General features: G+C 44.0%; 1 protein-coding gene across 1 annotated transcript; it reads right to left on the minus strand.

Annotated features, from left to right (window-relative positions):
- Positions 1-8,238: 8,238 nt before the first annotated feature.
- On the minus strand, positions 8,239-13,500 carry NIFK (nucleolar protein interacting with the FHA domain of MKI67). The gene is given in 10 exon segments (XM_033150696.1): positions 8,239-8,548; positions 8,551-8,599; positions 8,601-8,635; positions 9,041-9,118; positions 9,947-9,990; positions 9,993-10,037; positions 10,040-10,156; positions 11,266-11,374; positions 11,987-12,115; positions 13,326-13,500. Coding segments are annotated over 10 exon segments (843 nt in total). The 5' UTR covers positions 13,470-13,500; the 3' UTR covers positions 8,239-8,455.
- Positions 13,501-14,480: the final 980 nt, after the last annotated feature.

The following is a 14,480-nucleotide window of genomic DNA, read 5'->3' on the forward strand; positions in this document are numbered from 1 at the left end:
CGCTCTACAGCTGAGAAGGGAGGAGGGGAAGGGCTGTTTCTCTCCTCACAAGGGCCTGATTCTGGCTCGACTTCCTCCTCCTGTTCTGGTCTTTCCCCTCTCCATCTGACTCTTCCTCTTCCGAGGAGTGCCGCCACCAGTCTTCTCCAGGTACGAACTCCTCCATTTCCCCAGGTTCTTCCGTGGGGGCAGCCTCACCAGGGGGGGCTTGCCACCACTCCTCATCTGGCTCAACCCTGACATAGAGATACCAGTCCATACCAGTAGCCCACAATAACAAAGCCCAGCTTCTTCACAGTCAACATATAAGAAGAGAAGAAGAAGAAGAAGAAGAAGAAGAGGAAGAAGAAGAGAATTGTGACTAGCCCAAGGTCACCCCAGCAAAAACAAGTGAATGTGCTGCGGTGGGAAGGGTTTCCTTGAGCAAGCATTTACAGTGGTACCTCAACTTACGAATTACTCGACATACGAATTTTTCGACTTACGAATGAAAAAAGTGCCCACACGCCTACGAATTTTTCGACATCCGTTGGCGGTTTTAGATGGGGTTTACTCGACTTATGAATTTTAGATGCAGTTTACTCGACTTACAATGCATTCCTATGGGGAAATCGCTTTTTTCAACTTACGAATTTTTCAACCTACGAATGTGCATTCGGAATGGATTAAATTCGTAAATTGAGGTACCACTGTACTGATAAGGACTAGCAAAATTTGGTGACATCCGGTATTCTAAGAAGAGCCCAGATAAATGGTTGCCTCGCAGCTGAATAATCTCCCTGCCACGTTCATGCAATATGGCTGCTTGAGATGATCCTCAGCCAAAACAGCAGTTGACATCAAGAAAGCAGGAAACTTTCAAGGAGGAAAAAGCACCATGTATTATACATAATTCTAGGAACCTGCACTCTTACACGGCTTCGTATTAGTACCATTAGGCCTTCGGTTTCTGCAGATATGCAAAGGCAAATAATAAACTCTCCTAATAAAAACCTAATGGTTTTGTTGTTGTACCAAAAGCAAGGTGGGAAGAGATAATCAAGCGTTTAATTGCAGCGGAATGGACTCTTAACACTTAACTCTTCCTGTGAAACTGCTGCTGTTCAGGTGTGTGAGAGAGAGAGCTGGCTTTTTTGTTTGTTTGTTCATTCCCTCTGTCCCTTTTCAACCTTTTTATTATGCTATGGACATTATCCATAAAGCGCATGCACACTTTACAGCAGTGCTAATCTACTTGGGCAAGTAGGGAGGAAAATAAATTGAAATAAGGCACCTGTCCAACCACAGTATGGGGTTAGTGGGCGGTGCTTGGCAGGGGCGTAGCACGGTAAATTGGTACCTGGGGGCAAAAAAAAATTGTCACCCCCCCCAGAGGCATAGGAAGGTCAGGTGGTACCCGGTGCGGAAAATTTCTTGTCAAGCCCCCATTGATTCCCCCCGCCCACAAAATGGTTTTACGTTATTTCATATTTTCTTACAAAGGAATAATAACAAGTAATAATAATAATAATAAAAACTTTTATTTATATCCCACCCTCCCCGGCTGAAGTCGGGCTCAGGGTGGCTAACATCAGATACATAACATTGGTATAAAATCAAACAATAATTAAATTACCTCCTAAAAACATCTCAAAATCAAATTAAAGTCTAATTAGATGGCTATCCACAGGGTTAGGGTTGGGAACAGTAAGTGTTCTCTGAACTGAAATTTCAGCCTTCATGACATAGAAAAACAGCCAAGTGAACAGCTGTTTTGGTGGAGGAGGGTCAAGATATTAACCAATATGCATGAAATTTCATATATAGCTTATAACCCCTAGTATAGTAAGATAAGACCTTCGGAGCAGGCATTAAAAAAAAAATGTTCCTTGATAATTTGTCACCCCCTCCATTATGGAACATGGGGCGCTCCCCCTTGCTACGCCCCTGGTGCTTGGTTTCGTGAATTGTAAGTTACTCAAGCTCGAGGCAAACCTACAAGCACAAACTGGCATAAAGGAGGACATAAAGTTGAGAGATTTATTCACTCACTTCTCTCAGATGTGCACATCCACCCTTGGAATGGACAATTGACCTCTCGGCCACCTAAAGAATATTTAGTGATTAATCAGGGTCAACGGGTTCATGGATTATTATGTTTAAACATAGGGGGTTGTATCAGACAAAGTCGTTCTATTAATGCAAGGAATTCTACTTACGCAACGTAATTTCCTCTCCCTTTCCTATCTATACCTGTGCCCCCCCCCCGAATCTGCTCCAGAGGGCTGGGAGAACCCCCAGAAAAGAGGGGTGCATGGGAGGCAGACAGGGAAGTGACATTGTGCAAGTGGAATTCCTTGGATATTTCCTTGTACCCAACTGAGCCATACTCAGAGTAGACCTGTTAAAACTAATGGGCAAGTTACAGTAGCCCGTTCCAAGGGCTCCAATGAGTGTGGCTCAGATACAAGCCATAGCTGCTATCTCCAGCTCTTAGAAGGCTACTCTTCATTTTACCTATAATAGCCATACACCAAAATAAATATAGCCTGAGAGAGAACAAATTTATCCATAATGTTGACTTTAAAGCAGTCTTCCCCAGTCTGGTGACTGCCAGATAGTATCAGACTTTCCATCCCAGTTGGGCTATACAGTCTGCTGCTGACGGGAACTGTAGTTCAGCTGTACTTCTAGAGGGCACCAGGTTTGGGAAGGTTACATTAAAGCATAGTTTCATGTGGGCAGCCACTTCCACGACTTTTAAAATAAAGATGTCAACATCCCTACTTTTCAGACACATGGAAGGAAGCATTCTTTAATGGTGGGCAGTGGGATCCCCACCTTTACACAGTCTCAACTTGCAGTTGGTGACTATAATAATGTGTCTCTAAAACCAAATAGGCAGTGGAAGGCAGGAATCTATTGTGAATTATACTTTATTGGCTTTGGCAAAGTAACAAATGCATGAAAGGAAGCCGCAGCAAGGAAATGTGCCATTGAGTTGTATGTGGGCCAACTGTGCTATTCAGGAAGGGATGTCCTGTTTTAATTATTGATAACCACATTGCACAAAGTGATGCTCAGTAGTCTATTTTTCAGACATAAATTGAGTTTCACGAAACGAGGTCTCGTGACATCACTTCCTCTGCTACTAAATCTTTACTGAGAAATGAAGTGCCTTACGTTAGCTGTGGACATCAGCGTTCAATAATAATTCCTGTGCAACCCCCACCCCCACCCCACCCCATGAGCTACTTAAGCTGCCAAAGTCATCTCCTAAAATTCTCTTCAGTTTAAGTTATGGTAGCCTTAATCCTAGAGGTAACATTTTAAATACAGTACAGTAAGCACTCAGGAGTTACGTTCCCGGCATCATGCCTAAAGCCAAAATTGCAGATAGGCAAAACACACTGGGTGCATTGGCAAGTGGGATTGCCAAAGTTATTTTTCCTGGATGTCCACCACTTTCATTATTATTATTATTATTATTATTATTATTATTATTATATTATTATTATTATTATTATTATTTGTGTGTGTGCCAAGCACGTAAATCTGAATGTGAGAGCCAGTGTGGTGTAGTGGTTAAGAGTGGTAGACTCGTAATCTGGGGAACCGGGTTCGTGTCTCCCCTCCTCCACATGCAGCTGCTGGGTGACCTTGGGCTAATATCACACTTCTCTGAAGTCTCTCAGCCCCACTCACCTCACAGAGTGTTTGTTGTGGGGGAGGAAGGGAAAGGATAATGTTAGCTGCTTTGAGACTCCTTCGGGTAGTGATAAAGCGAGATATCAAATCCAAGCTCTTCTTTTTCTTCTTCTTCTTTAAATGTGCATAATTTGTGGGCTTACTGTAAAATACAGTGACCGGGGGGGGGGGGGGGAGATGCAATTTTTCCATGGGACAGATTTCCTGATGGAGCCACAGTGACAGCCTGATCCTGCAAACTGGATTATTGCAGTGACACTTATGCCACTACTTATTTACTCAAGAGACGGATCCTAGTATTTGATCCACGTGCTCAAGTATACACAAGTCTGGTTTAATTAGTATGACTTACATTAAGTGCTATGCAGACTTGAGCCAGTACCACCTGTAGCAATGTGGCCACAGTCCTTTTAATCAAATTAGTGATAAATACTAGGTTAAACCACAGAGCCTAGGGCTTGCCGATCAGAAGGTCGGTGGTTCGAATCCCTGTGACGGGGTGAGCTCCCGTTGCTCGGTCCCTGCACCGGCCAACCTAGTAGTTTGAAAGCATGCAGTGCAAGTAGATAAATAGGTACCACTCCAGCAGGAAGGTAAATGGTGTTTCCGTGTGCTGCTCTGGTTCACCAGAAGCGGCTTAGTCATGCTGGCCACATTACCCGGAAGCTGTACTCCAGCTTCCTCGGCCAATAAGGCCAGATGAGCGCCACAACCCCAGAATCATCTGTGACTGGACCTAATGGTCAGGGGTCCCTTTACCTTTACTAGAAATTTGATCTTTCCTCTGCATTATATATGCAATAATGCACAAAGCTCAAGCTGCTCCTATGCATGCCTACTCGACCGCTTTGATCTGTGCAAGCTGCATTTATAAACAGTGTTCTAGAAATGTTTGCATTTGTTAGAGGTTGATCTTTCCACATGACAGCAACTTTGCTTTAGAATGCCTTGCCTAATAACATTATGTAGTAAGACAAGTTGAAGATAACAGATGTAAGAACCTTTGTAGGTCAAGGCATAAAACGACCAACCTTTGTTTTCTCAGGTAGGTCTCGCTGATTTTATGCTTCGTCTGTTACTGAAACAATAATCTTCCGCTTTCAGAAAGGGCTTTCATTTTCTCTTTCTCTTTCTCTCTCTCTCACCCAGAAGACCAATTCCACTTTTCCAGTTTCTGCTCTTGAATCAGTAATTGCTTAAACCTCCCTGAGCTCAAAGACCAGAAGCACCATTCAAGAATGCAGGAGGGAAACCTGGCTTTCTAAGCTCGCAAGAAATCCTGCCCCCTTGTGATGAACATTTTTTTCTTTCTTGTAGAAGGAAAACTTAAGGCAGTTTTGTTACCTTCAACTAGATTGCCGTAAATCTTATTCACCCCTCACTACGTTGTGGAAATGTGCATATTTTGTGGCCTCTTCATTTCAAAATGCTGTCCTATCATGATTAATGCAACATGTTACAAAAAAAGGGGAAAATGCTTCATTTTTTTATTTTTATTTTTTACCAATTCAGCACATAATTGGAGTAGGGACAACGGTTTCAGAAGGCTGAATCCTTGAGTAAAAGCTTTCAAGGTATGGCACATTTATGTATTAAGTACACCCACAAACATCTTTTCACAATGTTGGGTGCTAGTTCTTTGCAACCTCAGCCTGTGTATAAACAACAGCTGCCTGGAAGGCAACAGATATACAATAAATACCTTAGATGGCTTTCTTGCACATCAAGGCAAAGCAATTACCTGGTATATATATATTTACCATCCCAATATATTACCAGAAAGGTTATTCCCACGGTGATGGAATAAAAAGCAGCATTATAGCAGAATACAACAATTATCAGCAGCTCCTTGTTCCTTTAGAATTACAAGATTTATTGCATTTGTATCCTGACTTTCTCTCTCCGAGGAGCTCAAGGTGACAGATGTTGTCCTCCTCCTCCTCCTTTAATTCCCCACAAACAACCCTGTGAGGTGGGTTAGACTGAGAGGCAGTGACTGGCCAAAGGTCACTCAGTGAGCTCTGCAGCTGAGTTGGGATTTGAACCCTGGTCCTCCAGGTCCTCGTCCAACGCCCTAACCATCTTGCCCACCTTGATGAATAATGAACATCAAAACTGTCCCGAGTGCCAAGCCATATGTAACTAAGCAGTGGCGCGAGGTGCTCTAAGTAGTACACAGTGCACCTTTGGGCACACTGGGACAGGTGTAAGAGACCAGCTTTGCAGTCTGCTCCACAACATACCAGACGAATGGCAGAAATGGAGCAAGGCAGAACAGTGACATACCGCAACGCATGTGGCAGTGGCACTAATCCAGCAGACAAGAACAAAGGAAGTTGCCTTAACTTGGGCAAAAAAATGAAAGGCACAAATACAGGATGGTGACACCTGCTGAGAGCAGTACATGTGAAAAACTTGACATGAGTCAACAGTGTGATGCAGCAGCTAAAAAAGCCATGCAATTCGGGGCTGCATCAATAGGAGTATAGCGTCTAGATCAAGGGAAGTAATAGTACCACTGTATTCCGCTCTGGTCAGACCTCACCTGTCCAGTTCTGGGCACCACAGTTCAAGAAGGATACTGAGGATACTGACAAGCTGGAATGTGTGCAGAGGAGGGCAACCAAAATGGTCAAAGGCCTGGAAACAATGCCTTATGAGGAATGGCTTAGGGAGCTGGGTATGTTAGGCCTGGAGAAGAGAAGGTTAAGGGGTGATATGATAGCCATGTTCAAATATATAAAAGGATGTCATCTAGAGGAGGGAGAAAGGTTGTTTTCTGCTGCTCCGAGAAGCTGACACGGAGCAATGGATTCAAACTACAAGAAGATTCCACCTAAACATTAGGAAGAACTTCCTGACAGTGAGAGCTGTTCGGCAGTGGAATTTGCTGCCAAGGAGTGTGGTGGAGTCTCCTTCTTTGGAGGTCTTTAAGCAGAGGCTTGACAGCCATCTGTCAGGAATGCTTTGATGGTGTTTCCTGCTTGGCAGGGGGTTGGACTGGATGGCCCCTGTGGTCTCTTCCAACTCTATGATTCTATGATAAACAGAGTCAGACCCATTGACTTATTTAGCTCAATGTTGTCTGCACCAGGTGTGGGGAATTAAGTCTCTCCAGATGTCAATGAACCGCATTCCCATCATTCCTGGCCACTGGCCAGCCTTGCTGGGCCTGACTGGAGTCGTAGACCTGCAGCAGATTCTGGAGGGCCCCCATACCTAGTCTACACTGACTGGAAGCAGCTCTCCGGGGGTTGTAGGCAGGGGGCCATTCCCAGCTTTACCTGAGAGGACAAGGATTGAGCCTGGGACTTTATGCATCCGAAGCATGTGCTCTGTCACAGAGCCACTACCTTTCTCCAATTCTGTATACAGTGGCACCTTGGTTCTTGAACTTAATCCGTTACGGGAGTCCCTGAAACCGTTCGAAAACCAAGGCGCGGCTTCCGATTGGCTGCAGGAGTTTCCTGCACTCAAGCAGAAGCAGAACACTTACTTCTGGGTTTGAGGCGTTCAGCAGCCGATTTGTTAGGGCAACTAAGCCATTCAAGAACCAAGGTACCACTGTACTGTAAACCACTTATATGGTTAATAACCACTGTTTTCAGTAATTAACACACTACTCCAGTGCTCCTTCAGAACCTTTTAATGAGGGTGAAAGAGGAAGAGCACAAAATATGGTCTGAAGCTCAACATCAAAAAAACTAAGATCATGGCCACTGGTCCCATCACCTCCTGGCAAATAGAAGGGGAAGAAAATGGAGGCAGTAGAGATTTCACTTTTTTGGGCTCCATGATCACTGCAGATGGTGACAGCAGTCACGAAATTAAAAGACGCCTGCTTCTTGGGAGAAAAGCAATGACAAACCTAGACAGCATCTTATAAAGCAGAGACATCACCTTGCCGACAAAGGTCCGTAAAGTTAAAAGCTATGGTTTTCCCAGTAGTGATGTATGGAAGTGAGAGCTGGGACCATAAAGAAGGCGGATCGCCGAAGAATTGATGCTTTTGAATTATGGTGCTGGAGGAGACTCTTGAGAGTCCCATGGGACTGCAAGATCAAACCTATCCATTCTGAAGGAAATCAGCCCTGAGAGCTCACTGGAAGGACAAATCCTGAAGCTGAGGCTCCAATACTTTGGCCACCCTCATGAGAAGAGAAGACTCCCTGGAAAAGACCCTGATGCTGGGAAAGATGGAGGGCACAAGGAGAAGGGGACGACAGAGGATGAGATGGTTGGACAGTGTTCTCGAAGCTACCAACATGAGTCTGACCAAACTGCGGGAGGCAGTGGGAAAGACAGGAATGCCTGGCGTGCTCAGGTCCATGGGGTCACGAAGGCGGACACGACTAAACAACAACTCCAGTGAATTTCAATGTTTTTTATTTGAACTTTATTTCAAATTAGTCATAGTTGGAAAAAACAAAATATTCCTCAATATCTGTTTCTGCTGACAATTATACATGTTACTCTCTGGTCATCTGTGACATTTTTTATACCAGGCACACACTTAGTTAAAATGCTTAAGACAGTACATTTCAGCTCCCCCCTCCCCACCCAGTAGGTCAGAAATAGGTCCAAGTCGGCAGAATCTAAAACTATTTCTCCTTGTGACATTGGAACATTGGCTTGTTATAGTTAGGAAATATAGTTTAATTGGAGATTAATGTGAGATCAACTACTGTAGCTACGCAAGACGCTCTAAAATCAGGACTGCTTGGAAAGTCCTTGTGAAATGAATGTGTCCTTCGGCTGAAGAAATATTTTAAGTTTTGCACTTCCTTTTCGTGCCAGCTGTTTTTCTTTGTAGCTTTGCTGTTTTGGTTTTTTGTGCAGCAGTCTTTATACTTGCAGGTGTAGTTTGAAAGTTATTTCTTTGTCATCGCTATCTTCTGGCTCAGATTTCGTCGTTCATGAAATGATGGGTACACACGGGGGTAGGATCCTGGACATGAGAGATAAGGATGTTGCTAAATTCTATTGGACCATCACCATGTTACACCCCCAGGGGCCTATCCTAACAGGAGATTGCATAAGGAGGAAGGGTTGGTGATGGGATGCAACGAGAACAAAATTGAGGCCTGCAGGTTTGTCACATTTACGTCAATACTGACTTGTGGATGCAAAGGGAAGGCACAAAATGAACACAAAGGTGTCAAGACTCTCTAGAGGAGTTGTATAAAGGCCAACCTTCCACTCTGCAGAGGTCCAATAATTTTGTTCCTATTTGGCCACCCACACACTTCAAATATCTCCCAAAGATAGCACCATGACAAGAATTCAATTGACTTAAGAAACCCAAACCCTTTCTTACTAGCACTCTTTGGGAAGATCAACACTTTAAACTTACCTCACTGCTCACAGACACATTCATGCTCGAGTCCGGTTTTGAAAGCTTCTTTTTCTTAATCAGAGATATTTCAGCGGCCTATGGAAAAGAGGCTCAGCATCAACATGATCCCTGTGCAACCTGCGTTTACAGTCAAAATGTCCCATGTGGACCCTTGATGGTATTTAGTATGGTTAAGATACCATCTATTTATACAACACACACAACACACAAAATGGTATCCTGCCATCAAAACAAGATTAAAATACTGTCCTAGAATTGTGCCTTTTTCTTAATAAGCAATAAAGGGCCACAAAACCCAATTTCAACTCCACCTTAGTTTGGGATCTGTTATGATAGCGTAGGGCCACTTCACACATTGCTTATTTCAGGTGTTTTTAATAAGCAGACTAGTACCTTGTGGGCTTAACAAACACATACCAGTTGTAGTTACTTGTGGCACTTCAGAAACATGATACGAAAAACTCACCTATTCTACAAAAGCTTCCCTGTCTGCTCACCTGGAAGTAACTGTTACTCACCATCAGAGACTAGGCAAGTGGCCGTTTATAAGTCTGACCTTAGTTCTTTTACTGGGAGACCAAAATGTGTTAAGAATGAAGGCAAGAAATATGTTTGCAGACACATGTATCACATAGGTAGGTGACCACCTACAGGAAGCTGTAGATCTGTGCTGGATGCACACTGGGTGACAAGCCAGGGTTTGCTTCTGTGTCCCTTGTGAAAAGGCCCAGAGACTCCATTCTTTTACTGAGTAAAACATTCACAGACCTTTCGCTTGCTCAATGACAGTATTACCATTCATAATCCCTGTTTAAGGCACATACTTGGCAATTAGCACTTGACTTAACACGTTTGTATGTCAACCTCCTTCCCTTTGGGGAAGCGGGCAGGACATTCACTTACAAAGCCAGGAAAATCATAATCAATTCCCTTCTTAGCCAGCCTTTCCGCAACTGCCGTTCCTTCTTCAGCAACCGCTGCATCATCTTTGCTTCTCTTGGCCTGTTCGCCTCCGGTTGTAGCGTTTCACTGCTGGATAGGACGGCTTGCTGAATATTTTCTCACTACCTTTGAACAGGTTTTCATGCACCTTTTCAGGAGGCATAAACTGGCCTGCATCACAAAGACGTTACAACCCAAAAATCAATATGGAAGCCTTGAAAAATGGAGCAGTATTTACCAAAGCATGGAAATATGAATGTTAAGTTGCGTGTTCCCCAATTATATGCTATGGATCACCACAAAAGCACTACTCTCAACTCCCATATCTAAACCGTCCCTTTACAACCGGGCAGGAATAAAATATTGCTGTGTTTTAGGCTTCTCTGTACACAAGGAGAAGCACCGTCACGTTCATCCACCTGCCTTGACCTCTATTCTGGCACAGAGTTATCAGCATCTGGCTGATATCCAATAGATATCTACCTTCTCTTCTCAGCACTTGGGCTGGCTTCTTCAAAGACTGTCACTTGTGTCCACCTAGCTCTCAGAACAATTCTATCATCTGTTGGAACTGAATTATAATTAAGTGGAAAGCGTTGTTTGGCTGCTTCATTAATGGTATTGGGAAAGAAATCCATCCTGAAGCTATGTCTGAATCTTTAATAAGAGAATTATGAACAAGGTTTTCTCAGCTGTTCAGCTCTCCCATTGGTCCAGCTCAGTTAAACTTGCTTGAGAGAACAGGACTCACTAATCCTTTTCTGTTTTCAAGCCAAGAGTCACCACAAACAAAATTCCAGTGCACTACAGAGAGCTATGCAGTTGGGAGCCACTTCAAAAACACACCACACAACTGTGGCAAGCACTGGGAAGGGAGGAAATTCCTCCTAAGCAGTACGCAATGCCTTTTTCATGCCATTGCAAATGTGGTTTAACAGGCAATTTCCTGAGAAAAGTGACTGCAGCTTGCACTTTATCTTAATACAGGGTATTCCAGGAGGTCACAGGGCCTTGTGTGGCAATTGCTCTCTCTGGGAGAAAGGGTATCTGCAAGTACCAAGGGGGAAAGGACAGATTGGGGTGGGGGGGAAGGGGTGGGTGAAGAGATACAAGGACTTTGGGAGGAAAGACAAAGAAACAGGCAGGTCTGGGGGACAGTTTTCAGAGAAATGATATTCTGTAAACCAGACTGTGGCAAGGTTTGGAAACTGATTGATGTTACTGCTTCAGAACTGCCACATTCAATTTTCCTTTTGGGCGAGAAACTCATTCATACTCACATTTCAACAGTCGTTCACCGAAAAGGTAGTTGTTCATGGTATCTGCAACGATCTTAGCAACTTCATCACATTCAAATTCCAAAAATGCGTAACCTTTGCTGCCCCCAGTCTGTTAAAGATAAGGAGATAAACCTTGAAATACATTTACATGCTAAAATGAATCTGTGCTGAACACTATTTTTTCTTGGTTGAAGGATCTTAGAGAAAAAGGATTTGTGAGCCCAATTAACTACTTTTACTGCAAACATATTTCTTAAAGACAGACAAATATACAGACATGCCCATTGGTTTCATTTAATGGCCACAGGTAGCCTACATGTTAAATTATATACTCTGTGAACTGCCCTGAGACCTCCGGGTATAGGGTGCTACATAAATTCAATAAATATACATCGATACTGTTCTGAAGGCCAACATGAATGACTCCAGAAACTACAACTGCCCATTGTAAGGAGTGATAGGGCCTGGTTGGAGGGGAAAGAACTTAACTGAAGCATTTTAAGAAGTGTTACCCTTAAGAATATATGGAAAAGTAATAACATACCAGAGGCCCTTTTATGTGGCAGCCCTCCCACCAGAAATTCTTCACTACATGGAGGGTGGTTCAAACTTTTCTGTTTAAGTTTTTGTTCCCTCTTAGTTCTTCAGGGTGCTGTGAGCTGTGTGTTTATGTTTTATGGTGTTTATAGTGTTCTACAACACTATCCTCTCCCAATGTTACCTTTTTACTCCTTGAAAGTCGAAGTCTTGTAACTGTCCCAAACTGATCAAAGTATTCTTTAAGTTGTGGTTCAGAAAGACCCTTTGGGATATGACCCAAGTAAATGACACCAGATGTCAGCTTCTGATTCTGTAATATATATGAGAGAATTAATTAACATTTCAAAATACACCCTTGTACGCATTGGTTCATTACCTCTGATGATCTCCCTGTACAGAGACATGGTGGAGGGGAGACAAAAACCTTCCCTGGGGTGCAGCCTGAAACTACAAAATGCAGCAACCTTGCTGAAGTTAGGCAGATAGGAGCAGTGCCCAAACAGGAAGCCATCTGAGCCTGCTGCTTTGAACTCCACAATGCAGTAATAAATGAATAAAACATCAAATCTGCATGATGACAGTTACAGATGCACAGTGGGTATAACCTGAAATGCTCTGGGTTGGTAAATGCTGCTGCCTCTTCACAGCATCCAGAACATTGGCACTGGTAAGCATGGTTATTTTTCAAAAGCCTTTCAACTTCATAGAAACTCAACAAATAATAAAATAATAGGAGCGTTGTAAATTATTTCTGTGATACTGCAGCAACATATGAAAGAGGCTTCCATCACCATGGAAACAGCTATGATTAAAAAGTGGCCGAAGAGCAGGAGCTTCCGCACACTTTTTCAAATGGGTGAAGTAACGACCCCATGGAGTCAGATGACAATTACAGCTTCTTTATCTGGGGGTGTGGGGTTAGGACCTGCTGGTTACCTAAAGCTCCAGAGGAGAAAAATAAAAGAGTCACGTCAAAAGCAACAGGAATCTCCACCTTCTAAACAGCGAAACTCTAGCTCAGGGGTCCCCAAACTAAGGCCCGTGGGCTGGATGCGGCCCAATCGCTTTCTAAATGCGGCCCGGGAATCAGCGTGTTTTTACATGAGTAGAATGTGTCCTTTTATTTAAAAAGCATCTCTGGGTTATTTGTGGGGCATAGGAATTCGTTCATTATTTTTTTTCAAAATATAGTCCGGCCCCTCACAAGGTCTGTGGGACAGTGGACCGGCCCATGGCTGAAAAGGTTTGCTGACCCCCCCCCCAAAAAAGTTTGCTGACCCCTACTCTAGCTTCTGTCCAACTCCATTGAATTACTACCACAAGCACGTTTGACAGCTACTCCTAGGAAACAAGTGGAGAAATCTAGGGTCTCAGCATGGCCACAAGGGAGCCACAGGCTGGGGCAGATGGAAGTCGTTGTAGTCCAAAATTTATGCACCTCCCTCTGCACGTGGACAGCAAATTCCACATCACTTCCCCCCCCCCCCCAACTCCGCTTCTCCTCCTCTTTTCGCTCTCACCTGGGCAGCCGTCTTGCGTACGCGGTGCACTTTGGCCTGGAACTCCTTCTGCTTCTCCGGGTCCAGGGAAAGGAGAGGGGGAGCCACCAGGGTGGCCGTTGGTTTCGTCGCCGCCACAGAAGAAGAAGAAGAAGAATCCGCCATCGCGCCCACTGTGTGCGGAAGAGAATGCTTCTTTCCCACCCCCCGCACGTGGGCAAACCAGGAAGCGGATGCAGCCTCGCGTCATTTCCGCTTGGCGAGGGAGATCCTTTCTCGAAAGTGACGTTAAGATAGGAGATAAGGAGCGAGGGAGGGAACGGCAGCGGCCCCTGCTGGATGGAGAGTGGAACTGCCGCCCCCTTTATTTTAACCAGGAGTCTACCGCTTGGACTTCGTTGAGGTGGCGCGTATTGCTTTAAAGTTTAAACTCGGCTGCCCTTTTTTAAAGCCGCTTTCCATTTACTTGTAAGCCGCCTTGAGGCAGTTATTTAGAAGGCCGTTAATAAAGCCAGTGATAAATAATAATAAAAACAGTATCAGCTGTGGATTTGTGATTGAATTGGGAAGGTGGGCATCCACAGCATTAAATATATTCACATTGGTTTTTAATTGCATTTTAATTGATTCTTTTATTCCTTCTTGTAAAAAAACTAAAATACGGAAACATTCTTCCAAGCCTTTGGCTACTTAAGCAATCTATGGCCTTTTAGACTGCGTGGTGTGTTTGTTTGTGGCAGTGTGATTGTGTTGTCTGTTATTATGTTACGTATTTTGTGTTTTTATAACTAAACAGCTCTGTGGTCCTCGGATGAAGGGCGGTATGCATGTTAAATCAATAGATAACAATAAAATACAATCTATAATGAATGATAGAATTTGCAGCAAGTAATGGAGCACATTGCAGTTGCTGCAACCGGCAGAAAAATCATCAAGTGGCCCGCAAAAGACCCTCCGACTTGCATAGGCTTGCACTGCAAAGTCTGCAATCCCACGCAGTCACCTGGTAGTAAAGTCTCATTGCACATACTGTACTGTATTGGGACTTGCTCCCGACTACAGCAACCTGGCTGCTGCCAATCAAAGAAGCCGGCTGCTGCCAATCACGTGACCAGCTCCAGCTCATACGCTAAAGCGCATTCTCCTCCCAGCTCCGCCTTCCGCCCCGCCCCTCTT

The sequence above is a fragment of the Lacerta agilis genome, chromosome 5 (genome assembly GCF_009819535.1).
Source record: "Lacerta agilis isolate rLacAgi1 chromosome 5, rLacAgi1.pri, whole genome shotgun sequence".
Classification (NCBI taxonomy): Eukaryota; Metazoa; Chordata; class Lepidosauria; order Squamata; family Lacertidae; genus Lacerta; species Lacerta agilis.